The 25,570-nt window shown below is 42.1% G+C and overlaps 1 protein-coding gene across 1 annotated transcript in view; it reads right to left on the bottom strand.

Moving 5' to 3' along the window:
* Positions 1 to 1,798: 1,798 nt before the first annotated feature.
* The window catches only part of LOC139934821 (polycystin family receptor for egg jelly-like), a 36,207-nt gene continuing 12,435 nt past the window's right edge, over positions 1,799 to 25,570 (bottom strand). The window contains exons 32-60 of the mRNA XM_071929224.1: positions 25,449 to 25,562; positions 25,251 to 25,364; positions 25,053 to 25,166; positions 24,851 to 24,964; positions 24,649 to 24,762; positions 24,498 to 24,569; positions 24,254 to 24,367; positions 24,093 to 24,164; positions 23,370 to 23,441; positions 22,478 to 22,725; positions 21,536 to 21,947; positions 20,314 to 20,448; positions 19,400 to 19,592; positions 18,872 to 19,107; positions 18,323 to 18,544; positions 16,028 to 16,173; positions 15,344 to 15,565; positions 14,255 to 14,380; positions 12,889 to 13,158; positions 11,720 to 11,980; positions 11,373 to 11,481; positions 10,295 to 10,660; positions 9,404 to 9,564; positions 9,005 to 9,235; positions 8,211 to 8,491; positions 6,561 to 7,780; positions 5,183 to 5,445; positions 4,057 to 4,192; positions 1,799 to 3,295 (exon numbers count right to left, since the gene is read on the bottom strand). Coding sequence (XP_071785325.1) covers positions 2,076 to 3,295; positions 4,057 to 4,192; positions 5,183 to 5,445; positions 6,561 to 7,780; positions 8,211 to 8,491; positions 9,005 to 9,235; positions 9,404 to 9,564; positions 10,295 to 10,660; positions 11,373 to 11,481; positions 11,720 to 11,980; positions 12,889 to 13,158; positions 14,255 to 14,380; positions 15,344 to 15,565; positions 16,028 to 16,173; positions 18,323 to 18,544; positions 18,872 to 19,107; positions 19,400 to 19,592; positions 20,314 to 20,448; positions 21,536 to 21,947; positions 22,478 to 22,725; positions 23,370 to 23,441; positions 24,093 to 24,164; positions 24,254 to 24,367; positions 24,498 to 24,569; positions 24,649 to 24,762; positions 24,851 to 24,964; positions 25,053 to 25,166; positions 25,251 to 25,364; positions 25,449 to 25,562 — 7,358 coding nt within the window. The 3' untranslated portion in view covers positions 1,799 to 2,075. The remainder of the gene's footprint in view (positions 3,296 to 4,056; positions 4,193 to 5,182; positions 5,446 to 6,560; positions 7,781 to 8,210; positions 8,492 to 9,004; positions 9,236 to 9,403; positions 9,565 to 10,294; positions 10,661 to 11,372; positions 11,482 to 11,719; positions 11,981 to 12,888; positions 13,159 to 14,254; positions 14,381 to 15,343; positions 15,566 to 16,027; positions 16,174 to 18,322; positions 18,545 to 18,871; positions 19,108 to 19,399; positions 19,593 to 20,313; positions 20,449 to 21,535; positions 21,948 to 22,477; positions 22,726 to 23,369; positions 23,442 to 24,092; positions 24,165 to 24,253; positions 24,368 to 24,497; positions 24,570 to 24,648; positions 24,763 to 24,850; positions 24,965 to 25,052; positions 25,167 to 25,250; positions 25,365 to 25,448; positions 25,563 to 25,570) is intronic.

Raw genomic sequence — 25,570 nt, 5'->3', positions numbered from 1 at the left:
CCGGCTCACCTCTCCCCCAACCCGCCGTTGGGGAGCCCCTGGTCCCGGGGAGCCTTTTGCAACCAACCACCCGGCTCCCCGTTCGGCTTGGCAGACCAAAGGCGGATGGTGTTATGAAATATTACTTGAACATAAATTTATATTACTCCCCGGTATATCAAAAATCATAGGACCTGACATCCCGTGAAAGGAACTGATAAAAAATGACTTCATGAAAGGAGACATTTAAAACAAAATGTGGACATCAGTTTTTAGAGATGGATAGTGAATCAAGTTGTATGGGTCAATGCTCTTGCCTGACTGTGTTTCTTTTCCCAGATTAATTTCATTTCGGAGCGAGCTTTGGTTGGACAATTTACTGTATTAATTGGCATAGGGCGCTCAACTTGCCGAAATTGTGTTTCAGAAGAGTATTTGGTGATTATACATAATGATTTCAATTGTGTTACCTTTGTAAAGTTTATTTTGGTGTGAAGTTGATCACGTGAAATTAACAGTCCCCTCAAATGGATCCATAATGTTATGTATCGTTTTTCTTGTGAGAAAACAGAATGAAGCTCACATTGGTGGAATCACTGACTTGAAAGGTTTGTTCCAGACACGTTTTCTTTAGAATTAAAGAAGAAGTTTGAAACATAGCTCGATCGAGAAAATGCATGGTTTATCCCTGAAATATGAAATGCATAAAGGGATATATCTTCGGGACTGGAATGGAGGAGTCATTCAAATCATCCAGTTTGTCTAAAACCCAATTTATGAAAATGATATCAAATTAGGGGGGGGGGGGTTACATTCTCGACTAATTGTATCTGTTTGTCGAGTATTTTGTGCAAGTTCATTAATATATATTATGCATGCCAACCGGTTTCAATTTTAGTTTCTTGTATAGGAAGATTTGTTGTTTGATGTATATGTTGGGAGACACCAAGTGAGGATACTGGTCTTTGACAATTTCCTAAGGGCGTCTGTGCCTTTAAAGACACCAACACGGTGCAATGGAGCGCCAATCCTTGACTACGCTCCGTTACTGCCAGGGATCAGCAACAAAATGACAAGATAGTTCATTATTCAAATGACTGCTTAAAAATAATTCAGATTGTTCATGTTTCTTTACCGCTGTTTTCTCGATAGTCCACTACCCTTTAAAACACTCCAAAGACACCACTGGCACAAAAAAATGCTCGATCAAGTTGGGCGGTCACGCAAGGCGTTTGTCCGAAGCACAAACAAACACGGAAAGAATTAGCCAGGGGTTATCAATCACTGTTAATGTCCAAAGACGAGTGCCCCTCCCGCCCTGGCACGTAGAAAATTCGGCTCTCTGGCAACCAAAACAGTCGTCAAAAAAATGGTACATTTTATACGGGGGCGATGTTTCAAGCCCTTTTAGGTGCGTTGTTGTTTTGTGTGGTACGACATTTTCGTGGAGTGATTGATGAGTACATGGTATGGGGAATTCGTGACAGCATAGTGGTCATAAATAACGTTACCTTAATTGCAGCGGGCGTGTCACAGTAGTGCGGGTGGTGTGGCACGTCCGTGATGTCAGATTAGCCGGTAATAACTCACCAATAGAGGTCGCCCTCTGTTGGAGATGGGTAGGGATTGCATACGATCTCTTCGTCAAGTTGCATAATGATCAGTTTCGTACCCTTAATAAATAAATCACGCACACACAATGTTCTTTGGCCCCTTTCGAAACAAGGAAGTTTTGGCTCCAGGTCAGGCTTGAGCGTCTTGAAATGTACGTTTGTTTTTTTTTTTTTGTAACTAATGTCTTCAAACAGGCAGACGGAGCCAAAGCCGGCGTGGTATGAAATTATGTGACCACTGACTCGCCTCAATCTACGGTAGTGTAGATAACACTTGTATTAGCTTATGTCGAAAACAATATGGAGAACACAAAGTAACAATTACCCATGAATATTATGAATAACAATTATATATCAATGTTTTTCAAACTTTGATTTGTTGTTTGTAAAAGAAGTGTGTTTTTGAAGACATTACATTTCTTACTGTTTGCAAAAGCTTGGAACCTATAAGCTTTATTCATAATTTATTTATTTATTAACCTCTTAAATCTCAGTTTTGTGTTTGATTCCAAACCATGATAGAATTTTATAAAGTAAAAGTAAACCGATAGTTCCGTCTTCGGAGGGCTCCTGGTTTCGCCTGACGTACGACATACTGTTGTTCAACACAGACAGGAGTACGTTCAAGAATAAGAAAGTGGCCACGACCTGGAAGGTGAAAACCATGATGGGAGTCATGTAGCGGTCAACAGCGGCAAGCTCATCGAAATCATAGTCACCGAGAAATAAAATGAAGAGGGATTCGAAAGCGAACACCATCGTGCTGTACGCTGCCGTGTGCGTCCCGAAGGTAAGCTGGAAGAGCACCGCGAACGCACACATGACCAGGCCGATGTACGCGGCGAACGCCAGGGCGTCCTTGGCTGCCGAGCTCAGCACTGCCGTCAGTAGGTACGTTCGCGGATTGAGCCGGAGCAGATGAAGGAACTTGACCGTGCACAGGATCAGGAGTAGACCGAGAAGATACCTGAGGGTTTCCGCTATGGACGCTGCATCCTGGAAGTTGACGAAGTCACCCGGACGGGTCCGGAAGATTGCGAATAATTTCTCAGTAAAGACGTGTCGGTAGATGTAGACTACGATGATCCATAGACATGTTAGGATTATGAAGAGTTCCAGCCAGTTCCAGGCGGATTTCCAATAGCCACGCCCCTCCCTCCGGAACTTCATGACCTCAACGGCAGTGTAGAAGACCACGTACATGGAGAACAACATTTCGATGAATATAACAAATATCTGGTAACCTGCAACGTTCCGGTAGAATCGGACCGTCCGGATGAGTGTTGTTTTGATGAAGCCCCCACTGGACGGAATCTCTACCAAGAGCCGGATCACCGCGAAGAGGTTTGTGTTTGCATTGTAGACCGTCCATTCCACCGAGAGCGCCCTCGTGCGGGCATCGAGCCAACGCCCCACTCTCAAGCGCTCCAGAAATGATCTGGTTTCCGTCTCCTCCAGTCCTAGACTCGCCGCGTACCCTCCAGTGCCGTAGGATGTGATTTGACCCCAGATGGTGCTGCCCATCTTCTCTTGGTACGCCCATGGGTCGAGTTTGTTGACAGCCGAGTTGGCAGAGTAGTTCCGTATTGCGCTGTGAAGACGCCACGACCCGTTGTACGAGTTGGTGTCTTCACTGTCTGAAGTGTAGCTGGGAAGGCATCCATCGATGATACCGAAAAAGGACGGGTTGACCTTACAGACATCTGTAACAGTTGGCATAAAAAGGAAAAAGACAAATGAAATGACATGCCACTGACACTGACATGACATACTACTCTCTCTGAATCCATGCTGATCAATGTTTCTTTCTTTTTTTCATTAACATTTTTCACTACAGATATGCCTAATTGGTCAAGCATAATGACTCGAAAAACTGCATTGAACGGTGTGTGGGGCTGTGGAGGAGACATTCAAACAAATTGTGTTTTTGAATGTGTATTATTGTTGTTTTATATTCACAATTTCTTCTAACCTACCAAATGCGTTTAAAGAATCATCCTATGTACGGTCCTGTATAAAAACGAATATTAATTTACAACATTTAAAGGCAGGGGACACTATTGGTAATTACTCAAAATAATTATTAGCATAAAACCTTCCTTGGTAACGAGTAATGGGAGAGGTTGATATCATAAAACATTGTGAGAAACGGCTCCCTTTGAAGTAACTTAGATTTTGAGAGAGAAGTAATTTTTCGCGAATTTGATTTCGAGACCTAAGATTTGGAATTTGAGGTCTCGAAATCAATGCATCTGAAAGCACACAACTTCGTGTGACAGTGTTTTTTCTTTCTCTTTTATTAATATCTCGCAACTTCAACGATCGACCAATTGAGCTCAAATTTTCACAGGTTTGTTATTTTATGCATATGTTGAGATACAGCAAGTGAGAAGACTGGTCTTTGACAACTACCAATAGTGTCTAGGATCTTTAAATTAAAAAACTATTGAAAGCACTGTAATACCTTCACGGACTCTCAGCTGGCGTAGACGGACTCCTCCGATTAGAAATGACATTGGTACAGGAGTGGTGTCTCCTTGGTAGAGTCCAGGTACCAGATCCACATCCGCCCATTCATAGAACCCGTCGTAACTGGTCACCTGAAACAAAGAAAATTATGTAGATAGTCCTAGCAATTTGTTTTGCCACGCACTCAAAGTTTACGTTTTTACCGTTCTCCGTTTGCTGCGTTTGTATTGTTTTTCTTGTGAAAAAGGGCCGGTTTGTTTGTGATGGTGCTTGGCATAGCTTCTCCAAACATTAATTTGTACAATGCCATCATTTCCCCAAGGTCGTTTTGCATTGAAAGATCTTTAAAACAATGTCTTATTTCAACCACGTGTTAACGTCTCCGTTATGCTTTGTTTGGACACACACCCACTATAGACTGGTCCCCTGTCTTCATCCGTAGGATAGGCATTGGTCTTACAGGCCCAATGATTTCATTGGATACAAGGACTTAATTGGATAAGTGACGTCTGCTTTCCATGTGATATGATTGGTCCGAGGTGATTGGTTTACATCTTCTCTCGTCTGCATGCTTCATGTGCTTAATGAGTGTACATGCATGCAATGCGTGACGTCAAATGTTCAGGCTATATGACTATCATATAGCAACAATGTTAAAGGCAGTGGACACTATTGGTAATTGTCAAAGACTAGCCTTCACAGTCGATATATCTCAACATATGCATAAAATAACAAACCTGTGAAAGTTTGAGCTCAATTGGTCATCGAACTTGCGAAATAATAATGAAAGAAAAAAAAACACCCTTGTCACACGAAGTTGTGTGTGTTGAGATGGTTGATTTCGAGACCTCAAGTTCTAAATCTGAGGTTTCGAAATCAGATTCGTGGAAAATTACTTCTTTCTCGAAAACTATGGCACTTCAGATTGAGCCGTTTCTCACAATGTTTTATACCATCAACCTCTTCCCATTACTCGTCATCAAGAAAGGTTTTATTCTAATAAATATTTTAAGTAATTACCAATAGTGTCCACTGCCTTTAATGCATTATTTAGTCATTCATGGGTGAACATTTCAGTACTCCTTTTGCAAAGCATTCACCAAGGAGGAGGTTATGATTACCGATTCAAATTCATCACTGCTGAAGAATACATCCTTAATATTCTTGGTGAGGAGATACGCGTGTCGGTCCGTCTGGTTGTACGCAATCACAATCACCAACCACATGAACATAATGTAGCCAAAGATCTCTCGCAAGAGGGCGTACATCTTCCGTTCCAATGCTTTACGTTTACGGCACGACTCCATCGAAGTTGCCGTCGGCGGCCTGTAGCGGGCGCCTTTCCACTTGCGAAGAAGCTGGTGGTAGACCTCTTGTGCGTTTTCTACACAACATTAAACAAACAAAAAATTTAAATACATCAAACAAACAATTAGTTTTACTGGCCCTTAACCATGCGTGGTGCCATCAGGTAGTTTGATGTGTCTGTTTTCAATTAAATAATCAGTACTCCTTTTTGTTTTTTATTTTTAATCTAAAAAAAAAAAAAATCCAAGTTCCCTCACTACACCTGACCAAACAGCATGCCAATTGTCTTGTTACCTTCGGTGTTGTTTTTTTACTAAATAAATCAATCGATGACCTGGTTTTCCCATAGAAATTAGTTTTCCCATAGGAATTGTACAGCAATTACCTGGCATTTGACCTAATAGTCACTACTAGGTCAAGTGAACCATTTGGTTTCAAGATGGCTTCTAGTTTACAGGAAAAGTGACTAGAATGTATTGATATTCGTGACAAGGGTATTTGTTTGGTTGGATTAAACGTAATATTGTGTTCTCCAAAAACATGTGGTGTCACGCAGGGTAAATGTTTCGATCAATTTCCCATGTTTGTCTTTTTCTTAGAAAAATCCAAGCGGTACATACTATTAGAATTGTTTTGTGGAGTCAATGGGAGATCTTGGAACGACGGCTGTGACAGAAGAAAAGACACAGGTGTCCAAACCGGGACTCAAACCCACACTGTGCTGATCAGAAACACCACATTGGCCGAGTTCGGATGGTTTTATTTTGGGGAAGTCGAGAATAAGTAAGATGGTTTGTGGAACATTTTTTATTAGTCGTAAACCTGACGGTAGAAAGAGACTTAATTTTCGATGTATTTCTTTTGGATGACTATATTAATATGATTTTAACTTTAAACTTATCATCCAGTTTAATACTGATTCTCTTCAGTGCTGCCGCCATTAATTTGTTAAGTGTTGTTCTCGAAACCCCCGATGAAAGGTGGTGTGTGATCTTGTTCAGAGTGTATTGTTCTCGGGTCGTGTCCTCGTAGTATGGGGCCTGAGCACAGTACACTTTGGCTAAGAAAACACCGCCCGAACTCAACCGTAGCAACGACATGTCACAGATTTTGTATGCTGGACATTTCTGGGGTCGGCTGCCAACAAAAGTGTTCATGGCAAACTGATTCTAAATTATTGATTCAACTTACCGATTTCAACGTCTTCCATGTCGTCACTGCCGTCCTCGTCTGCATCCCACTCCCTCATTACCATGGAAACAAAAGCAGCAAGGAGCAGCACCTTCAGCGGCTGCGTGATGAAGATGCTCTGAAACAGCGATATTCCTAGAGACATTAACCAATCAATGGAGCGCTTTTTGCCGTACTTGAGCCCGTACAGCATGGTGAAGTAAGACGACACCAGAGTGGTCGAGATGACCAAGAACCATCCTATATAAATAAAGCCGTGAGGAAGACCGTTTGGAAGAAACGTGCACGAACAGCGTCCCTTCTGCGACCCCAGTTTGGAGTCGCCACTACCAGTGACAGCTGACGAACTCGGTGTGGGTACAGTCATTGTCGTCAGAACTATGGACCGTAGTTCCTGCCTGGCGCGCTCATATTGTTCGGCAGATGGGAATTTCTCCGGGGGTAGTACGTCAAGAGCATCCACAACCTCGTCCAAGTAGGAAAACAGGAACATGTTGGTGGTCAGTCTGTCGTGGGTGTTTAGTGACGAGTTGGCCAATAAGTGTTGATTTGAAGAGTGGGTCTGAGAGGGTGATCTGCTCTTGTTGCTTATTGTGTCCGAGGTGATGCTCGAGTACGGCGTGCAGGGACTGAACTCATCGATGTCGGAATAGGATAGGTGAACGTCGTCTTGATGAACAGGTGGAGTGTCACGACTCTCAGTGGACGGTGTGTGGCTTATGTCCACGACCCTCTTAACCTCACTGGGCTTCGAGGTCCGCCGAGCCGGCCGGGAGTACCTGAAGATCGCCACGATAAGCATGTTAATCGGGAAGGCGAGTATTGAGCTCTCGATCCCGATGAGGATCTCGGTGAACGTAATCCGGAACGTTCCGAGATCCATGACCTGTTCCGTCGGATCGTTAGGAACACCGTAGAACATGATACTGGTCAGCATGACGCACATCAGGAGCGACAAGCAGCAGGAGACTCTCTGCAGACAGGAGAAGTGACTCCTCGGAGGACGGTTGAAGATGGAGAACCATAAATGACCATCTTGGAAGTCCTTTGTGGCACGCGTCGAGAACAAATGCTTGAAGTCTTTCAGGTCTTCCGAAGTTGCCGTTGGGAAGGTGCGGTCTATCAGGCCCTCGCCGATGTCAACTGCCAGCCACGCGTTGCACATGACGAACCAAGACTCGTCAAGCTCCAGGTCGTGAACGGTGATGCGACTTGCGTACCTGGATGGAAGTTGAAGTAAAGATGAGTGAGAGAGATGAAATAAACTCGTCAAGATTGTAAACAATGCATGGTTGTACATGTGTCGGTTAAATGACGATTACACAAAGCTATGGCCAATTCGTGACAAATGCCCTACACCATTGTATACAAAGATTGACTGCTTCGAGTGATTTGGTTTTAAACCTTGGTGCGCTGTGCTCCAATAGCACAAGTTTCATGACCGGGATTGGAACCCACACTCTGCTGCTGGCAACACCAGAGCTTGGGTCGGTGAACAGCAGACCGCTCGGTCTATGAAGAGTGATGCCTATCTATGATAGGCCTACTGCAACTAGCAAATGGGCCTACTGCAACTGCAACTAGCAAATGTCTTCAAACCGTTGTGTTTGGAATGTACAAGCAATGTCTAGCGAGGTAAATGAAGCGTACCATTCAGGACTGTCCCCGGTGTTGTCGTGCCAGATCCTGACCTCCTTCACTTCACCGATGCTCTCCCGTGTCGTGATAATGAAGGAGTCTGCGCTGCCTCTCTGCATGACCTGACGACCCGGGGCGGCAAGAAGCTGCGGTCGACTCCTGCCGTCTGAACCAACCAGGGTCAGGGTGGCGACGGCGGTGGTGCCGGCTCCCCTGCGCATGCCCGTCACGATGGTGACGTCGTAACGGTAGTGGGCAAAGGGGTCGTTGTCTGCGAGGGTAATGACGCCTGCCTGTTGATTAAAAAAAATGCAAACGGCGCACCATTATTTATTAGGTATGAAAATGTAAATGACCGCAAGACAATCTGTAGTTACAAAGGTTTTCTTAAACCATAGTTCGTTACACAGCCCGTTACAATACCTACTTTACGTATTAATTTGCTGTATACCACACTGTTCCTAACTTCTAGTATAGTACGCTTCCGAACAATGAAACAGTTTGAGTTGGCAGGGCAAAAGGTTGTATACCCGCTGTATTGTTTATAACATAGACTGGTCCGCTGTCTGAAGAAAACTCCCGATTGACTCCCACACAAACGAGCCTTAGTATGTCGTATAAGGTATAAGAAATAATATTGTTTGACACACTAAAGACCCAAAACAGTACACTTATTTTATGAGTCCGCCCTGTAATGGGGAAAACAATATCTGGACCATCTTAAAAACTGCTGGACTGCTATTAGGTAGTTGTGTTATTAACGCCTGAAATGGACTCCAGAGCAAGTGAGGTTATAATATAAGCACCTTTAGTTCATCTGCCTTGTCTCTCTTGCGAGCCCAGACAGCGACCAGCACGTAGGCCACCAGGATGCAACCGACTGTGGTGACGACGACGGGATTCTCCAGGAACGTCAGGAACAGCTTGGAGTCCTCCAAGAAGTTCACCTTGTTGGGCATGACGAGAAAGCTGGAGCTGAAGTACGTCAGGTGAATGCACAGACAATGTGTGACGTCAGGGGAGGAGAGTGGGCCGACCTATAAAGTTGAAGACAATTTTGATTAAGCTATGTTGTGTGCATTGATTTCTCAGATGTGTGTTTCTGTAGTGTCGTGCCGAGCTTTGTAATGAGATTGTTTGCTTGAAAAGAACGGGGTCCATGCTGTCGTTTACCAGACATTTAACGCACAGACAAGTCCCAGTACCTTGCATCCCATGGTACCCCACATTTCTTCACCATCGTCCCAGAACAAGCACTGTGAGCTGTAGACTCCCGTCGTAATAGTGATCATCTCGGCAGGACTCGGCTCTTCATCGTCGCTCGTAGCTGTAGATTCGTCCACCGAACACAAAACCTGGTAGATTCCTAGAGAAGAAGAACACAATTTATGGACACGCTGTAAGGGTTTCTTTTTCCAATCTGTTTTAGGATAAAAGCAGTGATGGTTTGAGCCTCCGTGGTTTGAGGGAAGATCAAAGATTGAATTTCAGCCATGGAACTGTAGTGAAAACAGCACATCACACTCTATGGTTGACGGAGTCGAGCTTGTTGCTCACTCTACATACATACATATTGGTTTGTCGTGGCTGAGCGGATGAGAGCACCGGAATCAAGATCAAGTGGGCTCGAGTCTCGGTCGTAACACTTGTGTCCTTTAGCAAAAGACACTCTTAACCATTATTGCTTCGTCCTTCGGATGGGACGTAAAGCCTTTGGTCTTTTGTGTCGTGTATTGGACATCAACGAACCAGGTTACACTTTCATAAATAGAGGGGGTTCGCCCCGGCGGTATTGGTTTGTTTGACTGCATATTGCACCCACAGGAAAAGGAGTTATACTTCAAAAACGTAGCTCAACATACCTTGTTTTCGTCTATGAGCGTCACGGAGTGACGGATGTGAGCACGATATAATAAGACACTGTTTTGGGGTTCATTGCGTCGACACGGTTTAACACTGGGAATGCCGCGATGGGTTTTAGTTTCTGGGATTTTGAAGCATCGTGAGACAGTCATTTCAGCTATATTGACGGCCGGGGTGTAAAGTCCTCAACGAGTTTACATGTATTCGAGTAAATTGTCAAGTTTCTAAATTACCATTCTCTTGTAAATGGGTCCCGTCGATCATCCACGTGTAACTCTGCCTCAGTGCCCTCTCCTCGTCACCCGTAGGGAGTCGGTACCCTGACTCCCCCAACGGCAGAGTGGCGTTCATATAACAGTCGGCCCTGGTGGTATTGCCCGCTGCCTCTGAACTATTGCCCTGGAATCGGAGGCAGCACGTGAGCTGGGTGTCCGGATCTGAAGGCAGTGCCACGACACTAACGGTGGCGTTATTTGTGGTAGTGAATCCGAATGCGATGGCAAAGGTTGCGCTGCGATTCATGTTAATCTCCGTGTAGTTGATGCGGGCCACTGTGCGCTTGGGAACAAATATCTGGATCGCTTGCGGTAGATTGCGAACTGCGACAAAGAAATTTAAGTGTATAAGAGGGACATCTTGATTGAAAAAGACCTTTAGCCATGCTGCATCCATCTTGGTCATGTTCCTTGTATCGATAACAACAATGAATGATAATAATCGTTTTGCAAATAGAAACCAGACTATTTTGTTCCTCCAGCATCAGTTTGATTACGTTGATATCAATGGGAAACATTCAAAGATGGCTGCACCGTGATAAAGGGCTATAGTGAGTGAAGAAAGCAGGGCCCGGTGCCATGACTCCGCTATCGTAAGCAAATAATCGGTACTTACGGCCTGTAGGCTAAAAATTGTGATTGAAAGGCGCAGAAAATTTGTGACAAGCAGAGCCGTGAAATTAGGGCCCGTTAGATATGGGTTTTTTTCTGCACCACCAACATTGCCACCGTCGTAGTTCTTAATGGAGAATTGGTGTTGCTAATTCAATACAAAAGATTAATCCTTAAAAATATGTAATTATAAATACTTTTGAGGATTGCATTTATATACTAAGGCCACGCACATTGCGGCCCGTTAAACAGACGGGGCTCGCCTTTGCTCTAGGGAATGTTCTGTTTTGTAAAAGTGGGCAGGATATTAAGTGCTTGGGGTGGGGGACTTTTTTGAACATTTTCGATCTGGCTGGACGAGTTCAAATCGCAAAATCATCATTTTTTTATATAATGTAGTCACGATGACATAAGCTCGACTCACCTTTGATTTCCTGGCGGTCTACCGTCTTTAACTGTAGTCCAACCACTTCAGAGGTGACAACCTCCTTCCCCTCGGTCCAGACGAAAGGATCGGTGGCAAACTGCACCATCTGTAAAGGAATGAGGGGTGTGTGTGTCTCAATTATAAATTGTGGAAGCTGTGATCAAATATTTGGGATACACAAAGCGGAAATTCTGGTCTTTGAAAGTTTACCCAGAGTCTCTTCAGTGTCTTTAACAATTTACAGTTGTCTATCTGTTTGTAATATTTTCTTGTTGTAATGAGCGGTGGGTTATTTTTGTGGAAATCGCGCAATATTAGTCTCTTATTATTAATATGTTGTTTACCTGTGTATCGATAGCATCGGTGTAGTTAGCGGGAATACACGAATCTATCCCCGTGGTCTCCGGTAAGATAAACCCGATATTCTGATCCTCCGTCATCCCTATTGCCACCTTACTGAGGCTGTCCCGTTCCTGCCGTTGTGACGTCAGAGTCAGTGCTGGTGACTGGATCACTGTTGGTTGTTCGCCTGGCACTTTGCTGAAGATGAGGGCGTCTTGGACATCCTCGATGGCTGCAAGGGTCGCCTTGGCAACGACCTTACTCTGAAAGAAAGAGAAGAAATCGCTTGGTAAACTCTAGAAGGGCTGGATATGTAGTGTATAACGTCATATGCCATCTTGTATCTTTTGCAACTTTACACCACTGCGAGTTTTTCCAACCTTCGTTCAGGCGGCTTTTGTTACATTGTATATTGATAACACCAACTATAATACCTGTACCACTTATAAAAAGGCATGCTTTACTCCGAACAGTTTAATGAACTTCCCCCTCAAAAGGTTAAAATAATGTCTTACTGGAAAGTGTAACTTCGTGTCAACCCAGTTACATGTTGTGATACTTAAAGAGACAGTCTCGCCATTACAAGGAGCATGCTGCATAAAAGTGCCCTCTCTCATAGCTTTGAAATGACAATGTATTTCGGGGTTTCGTTGTTTTTTTATTACTGTTCTGGTAATAGAAACAACACCATCTGTGTGGACAACGAAAAGGATGGCGACGACGACGAGCAATATGGCTTCCTCCTTAATATTCAGAACACTATTCCATAGATTCTTGAATGAATAGTCGAAAATGTGTGAGGCAGCTATTAAAGAAAGTGTCTCTACAAAACACAGTTATGTAATTACTCTTTTCGTAAACAAGGTCTGATCAACACGGCGCAACTCGACTTCAGGCTAGGCTTGAATACGTCACGGGTGCGATGCGAACCCCCTACCTTTATTTTTGAATTACGTAATTACTTGGTTTGAATTGCATGGCTAGCGCCCTCTGCGGGCTGCTTCCCGCTAGTACTCATTCTGCTCTTGGGGCTGATGAGCGGTACTGACGTGTTGGTGTATACTCACCTAAAATATTCAAATTATTATTCCAATAGAACTACGAACGAGTCACTTTGATTGTCGTTTTTGTGCCCGTACTTATTCTGAAGGTTACGTAAAGAATGTCATACCTTCTCCAGAACTTCCTTTTTCATCGCCTTGGTCGCATTACCATCGTCAGCGCCCTCATTGTCCAGGTTTGTTTCATTCGTAACTGGCACTTTAGTTGTTTGGAGTTCGTCCACGCTGCTCACTGCTGCGTCGATGATGTTCGCTAAGCCTGAGACGAGATTCAAGGCTGCTGCGTCTATTGAACTCTGGCAGCTCTCGCACTCCGTTCTCTCCACGGACTGCTCCTTGAGGAAAGCTCCCATTTTGCCAAGTTTTGTTGCTGCCGTCAGCTAAACATTGTCGTTAAGAATGGCAAATCCGTCTTTGAATACCGAACAACTATTGTTTTGGCAAGCTACTGTTTTGAAATCGTCATGAAGTATGGAAATAGATGTGAGTTTAAATTGATTTGAATTGTATATTTCAAATGAAATTCAGATGATATGTTTCCATACTGGATGAGCATTCCCAAACAATACATAGCCAAAACATTGATTTAAAGAATTAACCATAAAAGCAAGTTTTTAACAAGCAACAAATCAAATAATTATGGATCCACGTCTAGAAGCCGAGGTTTGTGGTGAGATAACTGATGGACGGACACATATAACGTAATCAGGAACAAGAACGTACGGAAGACAATTTAGTTGAACAACGAAATAATGATAAAAATTTGTTTTATACCTATTGTAAATGCTGACTAGCAACAGTGAAAATTAACCTTGTCAGATAAAACGAAGAGAGTTGAGCTATTTTAAAATCGGTAAGATAGTGATACACTGGAGCAATGGTAGAACTATCGAAACTTTTGACAATGGGGGACTTTCGGGACGCTTGGTAGCAGCAGACTTACCAGGTAAATTCATTGTTCTCGGTAGTGCGCGCATGCTCGGAACTACGTAAACAATGACAATTTACCTGGTAAGTCTGCTGCCACCTAGCGTTCCAAAGTCTCCCATTCCAGATTCCACTTCCAATAGACCTTTATCACGGTGTGGCCATCTTGATTTTACTCCATTCAAACTCGTTGTAACCAAACTGAGGCTGGGCGAAATAATAGTCTGGTGCCACGTTTGCGCAATGAATGTTAGCATTCATTCCTGTTATTGGAAACAGGGAATATGACCAAAATGATGACAGCGTGGTAAAGCCCTTCACCGTACGACTTTGGACAACAAATTACGCCTGAAACGATTGTCAATCGGCAACGTTGTTGGGCATGTAGTTTAACTCTCTCTTACTCTCTCAAGAGCGTTTGGAGTCTCCAAGAAAAAGGTTTTTCCCCGTTAATTGTGACCAAAGTCCAACAAAACGAAGACCATTTACAAGCAAGGACCAGTAATATTTTGACTTGCTCATGGGACATTATGCCAGTAGAGATCCTACCTGGGTTTCTTGTGTGACTTCGGTTTCATCCTGTGTTATAGCCACTAGTGCATATGAAGTCTGCTGCAGTGAGATCACAGAATTTATCGGCATGTCAGCAATCGTGTTGACCGTAGAACTGCGGATCTGGTTAGTAAAAATAACAGAGTCCATTCTCAAAAGAAAACTGGGCCAATTTTCTAAGAGCGGTTTTCGGCAGAAAAAAATATCGATTGACAATTTGACGCGAAGTGAAATTTAATGAGCATAATACCAGTTCCAAATTGTATTTATCAAGTGGCCTTTTAACTTATTTTTCAGCTAAAGAAGCTCTAGGAAGATAAGACTAATTATTGAAGCACACTGGTGTCTATGTTAGCTCCTTCGTGCTTATTATAACTGTGTTGTTCAACAACCTTTACTGTGTTTTATGAGTATCGAAATAAGTATACTTAATAATAGTGTAAATATATATATTGCGCTGGTGTAAACACTTCTCACATGCTGAGTATATTCATTGAGTATATTCAAATTGCTGAAAGAGCCAGTTCTAATGCAAGCAACGACTTTTGCTGAAACATGTTAACGTGACGTGGTGTTTTGGCTTGTAAACATATTCTGGCGGGCCTAGTAATTGCTACTTCGTGTAAGTATGGTCATATTTGGTACGACACTGCTGTAGAATTGCAAAGGCCGTGGGTTCGAATTCCACCCAAGTAAAATGCCTGTGATTTTTTGTTCACAGGACTCGGGAAAGTACTGAGTATACAGTGTTTCATACATCGGTGTATATGGGTAAAAACCAACTAGTTAATATTTTTTATCCCCGATGCAAATTTAACATCTATTAAATATGGTCATATTTCTTCCTGTCTGTAATGTATCCATGTTTATAGTTTGTCTGTCTAGGCTGTCTTTAACAAGTCTTGACCTAATCTAGCATCATTATTATCTTTATTATGGTTTAGTAGTGACTATTTTCTCTCCATCCTCTGTGCTTATTATTTTTATTATCTATGTTTGTTTACAACCACACCTCGACAAGGGGTTTTATGTATTCAATGTTGACTTGTCATGAAAAATTAATAATAAATGTTATGACGATTTTACCTCTTCACGCAGTGCCTTGTTCTGCCGGCTCTCCGTATCGTCCCCCGTGACATCCTCGCTGTCGAGGATAGACCCAACAGCTCCTATGATCTGCACGGCCGTCTGGAAGTCACCCTTGGTGATAACGTCTAGGAGCTCCGAGTCTGAGCCGCTCGTCAGGTTCAACAGGTTCCGGTTGGTGTCGATGTCACTTCCCGAGGAGAAGGACTCAGGAGGACGGACCTAGTGGTGGGGGAGCAAGCAGGATGACGTGAGTACACATTATACATCTGATGAGTTCGAAAATTAGTATTGCTGTCAATGATGAGTTCACGGGTGTTCTCAACAAAGCACCAATTTAAATGAAAGAGGGAGGTTTAGCTGCACTTAACGCGAGTAACGTGAACGGTGTCTGCTGCACGTTGTTGTCCAAGTTATTTAAATTACGCATGGGAAATAAAATTATGTAACACTCTATGAGTTGAAGCGAAGCATTTAGTTTTGTCTTCAAATCAAGCTCAACGGAAAAAGCAATTCATGGAAAAAATGCTTGCCACCTGACGTTTTTAAACTGCCAAAAATAAAGAGACTAATTAATTAGCCTATACGTTTGCAGTAATCAGTACATGTTACATTGAACTTTGAAGAAGAAAAAAAACTCAGCAATAGGCATAAAAATTGTACAAAATATTTGCCGTCAATTACCGTGACGTTCATCTTGAACTGCACTGTGGCTCCGTGTATGTCCGCTACGTCCACGACCAAACCCAGGATGTATCCATTATTGTGATCACCAAGGGGGAGGTAGACTGGGGGTGCAGTGGAGTCAGCCCCGCTGTAAAGCACAGGGTCTGAGAGAAACATACAAACAACAGATAATGCTGACACAAACATACATAATTAATGAATACAGTCATTTGACCAGTTCGGGATCATTGACCAGTTCGGGATCACTTCAACTTTGCAATAACCAAATAGTTATATCACTTCTCATTATTACCAATTTCTGTTGAAAAATGTGAAGATTAACACCCATTAAACCAACAAACCCAAAATAAGGTGCCAAACATCATCAGCAAATAAATTATGGCTGTTTTCCTGAAGGTTGTCTGCGAAATTTATCATTTTTTTGTTTAAAAATGTTGGTTGAAAAACACTGTTAAAACTTCTTACCTTTAGAATAAGAGTGCCGGGGCAAAAAATATTTATGTAAAATGATAAAAATGTGTAAAAAAACATTCCTGTAAATACTGTGCAGACATCTTGTTTTTTTGAGAAGACGAAGTTACCAAAATCGTCTTTAGGGGGGCAACTTACCCTTGACCAGTTCGGGATCACTCAACATCTCATTGCGTCAAATGGTGCCGCACTAACTTACTAAGTATGGTAAAATCATACTACTGCAGTAGAAAGTTTATTCAGATGATTTTGAGAAACATTACTTCAAAAAATTCTTTTAGATTTTTTTTTTTTAGAAATTTAAACTTGGAGGGGTCGATAATGCTTTTTAGGTTCGCTTCACTTTTCATTTGCTTTTGCTGTTGTTTTGTGGTTTTGTCACTGGGTTTTTGCGCTGCTATTGAAGACACTTGCATGACATTCACTAAACAAATGAAGTCCAAGTCCATGCCAACACACCTCTGAAGTTTTGTGTCCTTGAGAGACAGTTTTATGAATGGGAGTATGGGTTTGCAATAAAGGGCACTCTACTGATTCAGAATAGATTCAACTGATCCTGAACTGGTCAAACAGGTGACAATACTTTTCTTAAAGCCTCTTCAAAAGAACAAACCTTTTTTTGTCAGTGAATACTTGGTGAGTTTTATGTCATGTTTAGGTAAACTGATAAACTTTTTTGTTTAAGATATCAAAGAGATTGCAACAAAAAACAATGTGAATTCAAAAAGTGATCCAGAACTGGTCAAACGACTGTAATGAACGAAAATAACATGTTTAGTAGATACAAGCGAAGATTATAGCGGATTTGATAACTCAAAATTATAATTATTATGATAAAACCTTTCTTAATTACGAGTAATGGACAGAGGTTGAGAGTACCTTATTGTGACAAACAGCTCCCTCTGAAGTGACTTCGAGAAGAAAGTAATTTTTCACGAATTTGATTTCGAGACCTAAGATTTAGAACTTAAGTTCTCGAAATCAAGCATCTGGAAGCACACAATTTCGTGTGACAAGTTTTTTTTTTTTTTTTCATTGTTATCTCGCAACTTCGACGCCCAATGGAGCTCAAATGTTCACAGGTGTGTTATTTTATGCATATGTTGAGATACACCAAGTGAGAAGACTGGTGTTTGACAATTACCAATAGTGTCCAGTGTCTGTAATGATCTGCCTTGTAAAAGAGCCTTGTTTATCTGTTACTTTATTGTTATGGCTTTGTACTTTGTTCATGAGGTATATAAACAAATGTGAGTTTAAATGAATTGAACTTAATTGGAAAGGTATTGCATTCTGCTCTGCCAGCCAGGCTGATATAGTGGGTGGTACCCATGTCTACATCCGTTATGGGCTATGGAGAGGTTAACCCTTTTTCAGCCCCAGGAGTAGGAAGCAATGTGCCCCTGATCACGGTCGATGTGGATCGATAGCCCAAATCAGTTAATTCAATTCAAATCAATTCTTTATTCATCATGCCCAGCATGAAAATCACCTCATGCTGGACAAGATTCATATTGAATCGAATTGAATTGAATTAACTGTCAATCCCTCACTATAAAGTGACGTCCGGCCTTGTGAGTAGGGCAATATCTCATTAAAAAAAAAACATTTGTTTATATGATGATGTGTAAACGACACTGACTATAATCGTTATAATCGTTGAGCAGACGGCTGTTTACTGGAACTTGAACATAAAAAACACTTCGATTGTTAAAATCCCGTCTTGGTGTACAACAAGATACGACCAGACTGTTTTCACATGGACCTTGTACTCTTTTTTTAATAAGTTTTTGCATTGATTCTTGTTCAACAACCTCATACCTAGGAAATGTAGAGACGCTTCCGTTTTCTCGGCTGCCCCTGGAATGCGAACAGTGTACTTTAGATACCCTTCGTCGTCCCAAAAACCTTCACAGTCCACGACGAAGTGCGTCTGCAGTGCGAACCCCCCGCTCGGGGTGAACTCGCAGGTACCGATTATGGGCGGGGCGTTCAGCTCGAAGGTGAAGTCGGCGAAACCGGGCGGGCTGTCGGGATGTGAACCTGGGCACATACGGAAGTCACTTTATTGTCATTCGTTGTGGGGGTCATTGTCAACCACTTTTTTAGAGTGAAATAATGAGACATACGCTTAATTCAAAGAACAAGTATAACTATAGCCACAAGTGTACGCCATTGACAATATGTTTCACTGCGGATTGTGTCTACGGCCTAGCATAAATCTCCTGAAAAAAAAACAAGAAAAGTGACAACTAGGCCGAATACTTGGTCATAAGCGTTGACTGCTTTGTCCCTAAAGTATTTGTAATTGAAAAGAGAACATGAAATAATATTCAAAAACTCAGGTCGTGTATACTTCAAAAAACAAACCTGTAGCCCTGATCGTTCTATCACTGTAGTCTCCATCTTCGAAGGTCCCGCCGATTAACGCGAGATAAGACGAGAACCGACCGGTCGTCGTCTTCGTTTCCCAATCGAAACCCTCATCAGGGACGTGATCTCGTGAGATGATATCCCAGTGGTAACTGACGGAAGGGGTGGATGAAGACACAGCGAGTACAGCCCTCTCACCAATGATGAGTTTGTTCTCGCAGTTGTGGAGACACCTTTTGTGGAGAAAGTGAATGCATAAAATTATTAACAGCTATACATCGTGGCTTTCGAATGCCAGCCAAGTGATTTGCCTGTGGATTTGTTTAACAGAACCCGAGAAAGTACTTCTCACACTATTATATATGACAATATGTATACCACTGCTTAAAAAAAAACATAAGCTTGTAAAGTATTAATTAGCAGAATGCCAGTCACAAATTGTACTTGTGACATGGGAATGTGGTTTCTTTTGCTAAGGTAACCTTAGTTTGGTTCGATTAATTTTGTTTTGCATAGCTTGTTTACCTAATGCTTAGAATCGGTGGATCTTGCGCCACCACGGTGATGCGTTGAGATTTCGAGACATCGTCTCGTCCCTGTAAACTCACAGTTAGAGTGAACTCGTAGATGACACCAGGCACCAGACTATTTGCAAGCATTTCGATCGATGGCTCGCTGTACGGGAGACGATACCCGATGTCGAAGCAAGAATCGGCCTCTGTAAACGGTTGAAAAAGGGATACACTTTAGTACACGAGGCAGTATGCAACCATTTCCAGCCAATCTCCAAGAACATATTCACATAATCTATCGGAAATTTACAAACCTACTACTGCGCGGGCTGTGATTTATCCCGCCAGCAAGTGATTCAAAGTGCGCATTTGATTGGATTAAAGTTGCACCTACAAATAACTACGTAAACCAAACACTCTTCTGATTGGTTAAAACACGGTATTTTATACCTGTCAATCTTTTAAGAGTGAGTGGAAACTCCAGTAAACTTAGTTTCACTATTTTTTTCAACCGGACAGTCTGGCAACTCACTCTTAATGAGTTGATTATATTCAATCGCCAGTTACACTGAAAAAGTTCACTCTTAGGAATTTAGAGAGTGCTGTATCCTCATAGTTGTCTTGGGGACAGTAAGATTTGATAATTGTCTGCTGTAGCACCGAAGTGTTGATTACATGCGGCGCAACTTGTTGCCTCGTGTGACTAGGCCCTTAAACGCTTTAAAAAAGTTGTATTTTTATACTAGACAATTGGTTAGTGTCAAATGCCTGTATCCGCGTTTATGTAATCCAACAATTTGAGTCAAATTTTGTAATTTTCATCGTACACATTATGTGCACAACCTTTATCAAAATGATATAACAGTCTGCCATAATTCTTATGTACTCAACAACATATAAATACAGATGAGACTAAATATTGTGCACCTTGTTCTTGGTTGTCTTGGTTGATGTCATCTACCTTTGAACAGTACCATGCGTAACCGAGGCCTCCTGTCGGATCATTCGGATTATCCGGATTATAGGAACCGGAACCATCCAGTAGTATGGAAGAGCTATATCCTGACCACGAAGAAAATAAAACAAAGAGTTTGTTAGAACACAGTGCCATTTGAATATTGGTGGAAAATGAATACTTGGCTCATGTGTCTTGTATGTATGAATTATAAGTTTTTTCATAATTTCTGGGACGCAGCAAGCATGGTGTGGTATGCCGTGCGAAATGCTGATGTATCTGCTGCAGTCATGGTGTATCCATGCGTTCGAGGCAATTGGGTGAAAATTACTTGACACACTGGGGCGATGGCCAATCAGGACCCAATTTCACAGCACTGTTAACGGTAAGCAAATTTGCGTGCTTACTGTAGCAGTAAGATTTTCTTAAGCCGTAGCGTATTTCACAGGTTAGCAGAAAAGTTGGGCGGCCATATTGCGTGTTTACCTTGGATTTGCATTGTGACGTCATTTATTTTCATGCGGTAAGCACCGGAAGGTTAGCATGCCTTTTTGTGCTTACGGTAAGCAGCGCTATGAAATGGAAATCGCACAGTAAGCACACAATCGGCCGCTAAGCAGTGCTATGAACTTGGGCCCAGTTGCTGATCTAAAAGCCAATACCTGTATAATGTCACAGATTGGCTGTTGCCAGCTCGGCGTATGTATCCCCTTATGTAACTGAGTTCCCTTGTTGGGAAGATCATCTAAACAAACAAACAAACAAACAAACAAAAGCACAAACAAAACACGTACAAACAAACAAACACACCAAACAGTCGCATGATGGCTGTGCCGAGATTTGAAGTTCAAAAGCTATTTAAAAACAGCCAATTCGCAGGGGGTGCCTACAGGCCAGACAACGGTTGTTGGCGTTGTGATGAAAAGGATGGGGATGGTGATGATGATGATGATGGTGATGTTTGTATTGTCTACTTGTTTGTAGTTCGTCCGATGACGCCCGTCTTCTATACAAGCGCTGGCTTATTCTGACAGCCTCATACTCTCTCTTCATTTTGGTTTACATACGATTAATTTGTTGTATTCCATCATCTGTGCCTATGATTATGCTTATGGCAATATTTTGAATAGTATGTTATTTCTCGAATTGAATTGAATTGATGGGACATAAAGGAAAACTCCAACCACTGCTTACCGACTGATCGAACAGATCCTCCGATGATAGAGACCTTCAGCGGACTCGGTTGCATTCGAACCCACAGGCGATCACACTCCCTCCCGACCACATAGCCGTGCCCGCCTGCCTCGACCGTCACGTCAATTTGCAGTGCGTAAAGTCCGGGTTCGAGTACCCATTTTGGGAGATCAATCACCGAGGAATCCGACGCGATCGTCGGCGGGAGTTGTACGGCGGTCTCGGTGCCGCCGGAATCAGATGACAGCACAGTCCACTTATGATGCACGGAGATCGATATGTTACATTCAATGTGTGTGTTGGTTTGGAATGATACGGGCACATGGCGCGGGACACTCACTGGGGATGAGTCGTTGGTCCGTCGGCCAGCGATTCGGGCTAGAGATGGATTGCACGGAAGATTATCCGGGTCCTATTAATGATGTAAATAAACCGACAGTAATAACATGCGGAACTTAATTTAAACAGATGAAACTGGAAAAACAACCTTTAAATTGTGGACAAGTAAGTACACCTGGTTTTCATGAGGATTTGTGATGTTATGAATATCTATAATCTGTGAGCTTTTTCATTTGTAATTATTTGTTTTTTAACTAGTATCAAACCGATCATTAATATTGTCCAAAATCAAATCACGTTCATTTCCATATTCTGTCAAAAACACATCATTACAAAGTGAGTATACAATGTAAAAGCGAACAGAGTGGGCTAGTGTAAGGTTTAAACAGTCAAATCAAAATGACAGTATAGAGGTCGATTTGATAAGCTGAGGCTTGTAGTAATCAGCCTGTGGACAGACAAAGACAAGATAAACGGACAAGCAGAGGTGATCAAAAAGGAACAAAAGAACTCACTTCAAACATCAACAACGCTTACTTAAAATTACTAAATTGAAAATATTTATGATGTATAATACCACCACGAAAATCGTTGACTACTTACAACTATAACAAAACTCCAGGTCACGTTGTTACTGTATGAAATCTGATTGGCTGCCACCACACTGACTGCAAATTCTCCCGCCATGGCGAATGACCACGTGGTCGTTGGGGTAGAGGTTGTTGTCTGTTCGCTCCCACCGAATCTCCATAGGAACTGATCTGCCGTGCCATTCCCCGAGAGGGATGCGTTAAAGACGAGGGTCTGCCCTACGAAGAAGACGAAATCTCCGGGGTGGACTAAAACGTCACCTGTGAATGTTCAGAGACGGTACTCACAATGGCGTGAAATCTATGCAAGGATTGCTAGGATTGGCAGATGCATTTTCAAATCACATTCAACGTATCTCCTTTTATTTAGAAACATAAATAATTTCACGAAAATTTACTTTTGGGACGCAAGGTGGCAGCAGACTGTAGATACGTTGCTCTTGGTAATTTTGATACTGTAGTTTCGCTTGATATAATATATGTATTGTGTACTTAACTGTTTGTCGTGTCCATTGTATGTCTGCCCTGCTGTTTGTTTGCTGTCTCTTTGTGAATATTGCTTTTGCTCATCAAACATTCCCCGTACAGTTTTCCTGCTCACTCCGCATCTTATTGTAATTTTTTTTATAAAGTTATGGAAATAATGTGTATCTGAACCTTAATAATTCTAATCTATGACTTCGTTGAATTTTCAAATTCACAAAAGGAAACTAAGAAACTTCTACAATGTATTTTAAATTGTTTTTGTATCGCATAATGCATTCTGGGGGTGAGTAGCAAGTGATGGAAAATTCTATTGCAACTGCTGTTCATTATAGTGTGCAATGAATTGTGGCAACAATCATGCTGTGTAACCGTGCTTTAAAATGTACGATGCGCGGCCCGTGTTGTCAGAACGAACATACCTGCTCTCTCTTCAGCAGCCACACTCAAGGTTAGAAGGGCTCCCTCTAGTGTTGCTGGTGGTTCACCTATGCCTAAAAGAAACCCCCAAAAATTGATATTGTTCTCATTATGTATGACACTATGAAGAGTACAAACAAGGCAATGCAAAAGGAGACACTAACTGATGGCACAAATTTCAGAAAGAAGAAAAAAATCACTGTTGACCGCAGGAACCTTTGCTTCAGAAAGCTTTAAAAACACGTTTTGGTTTGGTCCGATAAGATAAACAACCTGTTATGATTTGTTTTAATGTTGTACGCCTCTAAAGGCAGTGGACACTACTGGTGATTACTCAAAATAATTATCAGTATAGAACCTTACTTGGTACCGATTAATGGGGCGAGCTTGGTAGTATAACACATTGTGAGATTTCGAGGTATCGGTATTTTAGTATTTGACGTCTCGAAATCAAGCATCTGGAAGCGCACAACTTCGTGTGACAATGGTGTTATATTTGCATTATTATCTAGCAACTTTGGTGACTGATTGAGCTCAAATCTTCATGTGTGATTCCTTATTTTATGCATATTGTGTTGAGATAAAGCAAGTAAGACGACTGGTCTTTGACAGTTACCAATAGTGTTCGGTGTCTTTCAACGTACAAGAAATTTGCGATAATAAAAAATACAAATTGAAGTTTTAATACAAAATCCTTCTGCAAAGCCGGCAGCACACATACGTACAAGTAAAGGTGTTGACGCCATCAACACAAGTTGCTCCGTACAAACATGGATCAGGACTACAGTCATCGATATCTGAAGTAAAGAGATATGGCAAGAAGGAAAATTAGACTTAGCTCTTCCATGATCGACCACCAAACCGACTTCATCCTGATTGTGTTTACCTGTTTCACAGTTGGTTCCAATGTAGCCTGCAACACACGTACAGGTAAAGCTGTTCACGCCATCCACACAAGTTGCTCCGTTAAGACATGGATCAGGACTACAGTCATCAATATCTGAAACAAAGAGATTAAACAAAAATGAAGTTTAAGAGCTAGGTCTTCCTCAATCGACAAACTAAACGATCTCATTCTGATTTTTTAACTGTTTCACAGTTGGTTCCCATGTAGCCTGCAACACACGTACAGGTAAAGCTGTTAACGCCATCAACACAGGTTGCTCCGTTTAGACATGGATCAGGACTACAGTCATCGACATCTGAAACAACAAAGATTGATTAAAAGGAGTTTTAAACATATCTCTTCCTCAATCGACCAACGATCTTGATTATGTTTGCCTGTTTCACAGTTGGTTCCCATGTAGCCTGCAACACATGTACAGGTAAAGCTGTTCACGCCATCAACACAAGTTGCTCCGTTTAGACATGGATCTGGACTGCAGTCATCGATATCTGAAACAAAAAGATTGATTAAAGGAAGTTTTAGACCTAGCTCTTCCTCAATCGACAAACTAAACGGTCTCATCCTGATTTTGTTTACCTGTTTCACAGTTGGTTCCTATGTAGCCTACAACACACGTACATGTGAAGCTGTTCACGCCATCCACACAAGTTGCTCCGTTCAGACATGGATCAGGGCTACAGTCATCGATATCTGAAACAAAAAGATCGATTAAAATGAGTCTAATACTCAGCTCTAACTAAATCAACAATCTAAACGATCTCATTCTGATTTTGTTTACCTGTTTCACAGTTGGTTCCCATGTAGCCTGCAACACATGTACACGTGAAGCTGTTCACGCCATCCACACAAGTTGCTCCGTTTAGACATGGATCTGGACTACAGTCATCGACATCTGAAACAAAAAAGATCGATTAAAAGGAGTTTTAAACATATCTCTTCCTCAATCGACCAACGATCGCATTGTGATTATGTTTACCTGTTTCACAGTTGGTTCCCATGTAGCCTGCAACACATGTACAGGTAAAGCTGTTTACGCCATCCACACAAGTTGCTCCGTTTAGACATGGATCTGGACTACAGTCATCGACATCTGAAACAACAAAGATTGATTAAAAGGAGTTTTATACATATCTCTTCCTCAATCGACCAACGATCGCATTCTGATTATGTTTACCTGTTTCACAGTTGGTTCCCATGTAGCCTGCAACACATGTACAGGTGAAGCTGTTTACGCCATCCACACAAGTTGCTCCGTTTAGACATGGATCTGGACTACAGTCATCGACATCTGAAACA

The sequence above is a fragment of the Asterias amurensis genome, chromosome 3 (genome assembly GCF_032118995.1).
Source record: "Asterias amurensis chromosome 3, ASM3211899v1".
Classification (NCBI taxonomy): domain Eukaryota; kingdom Metazoa; phylum Echinodermata; class Asteroidea; order Forcipulatida; family Asteriidae; genus Asterias; species Asterias amurensis.
The sequence above is the reverse complement of the archived record's forward strand: the minus strand, read 5'-3'. Positions and strand labels throughout refer to the sequence as shown.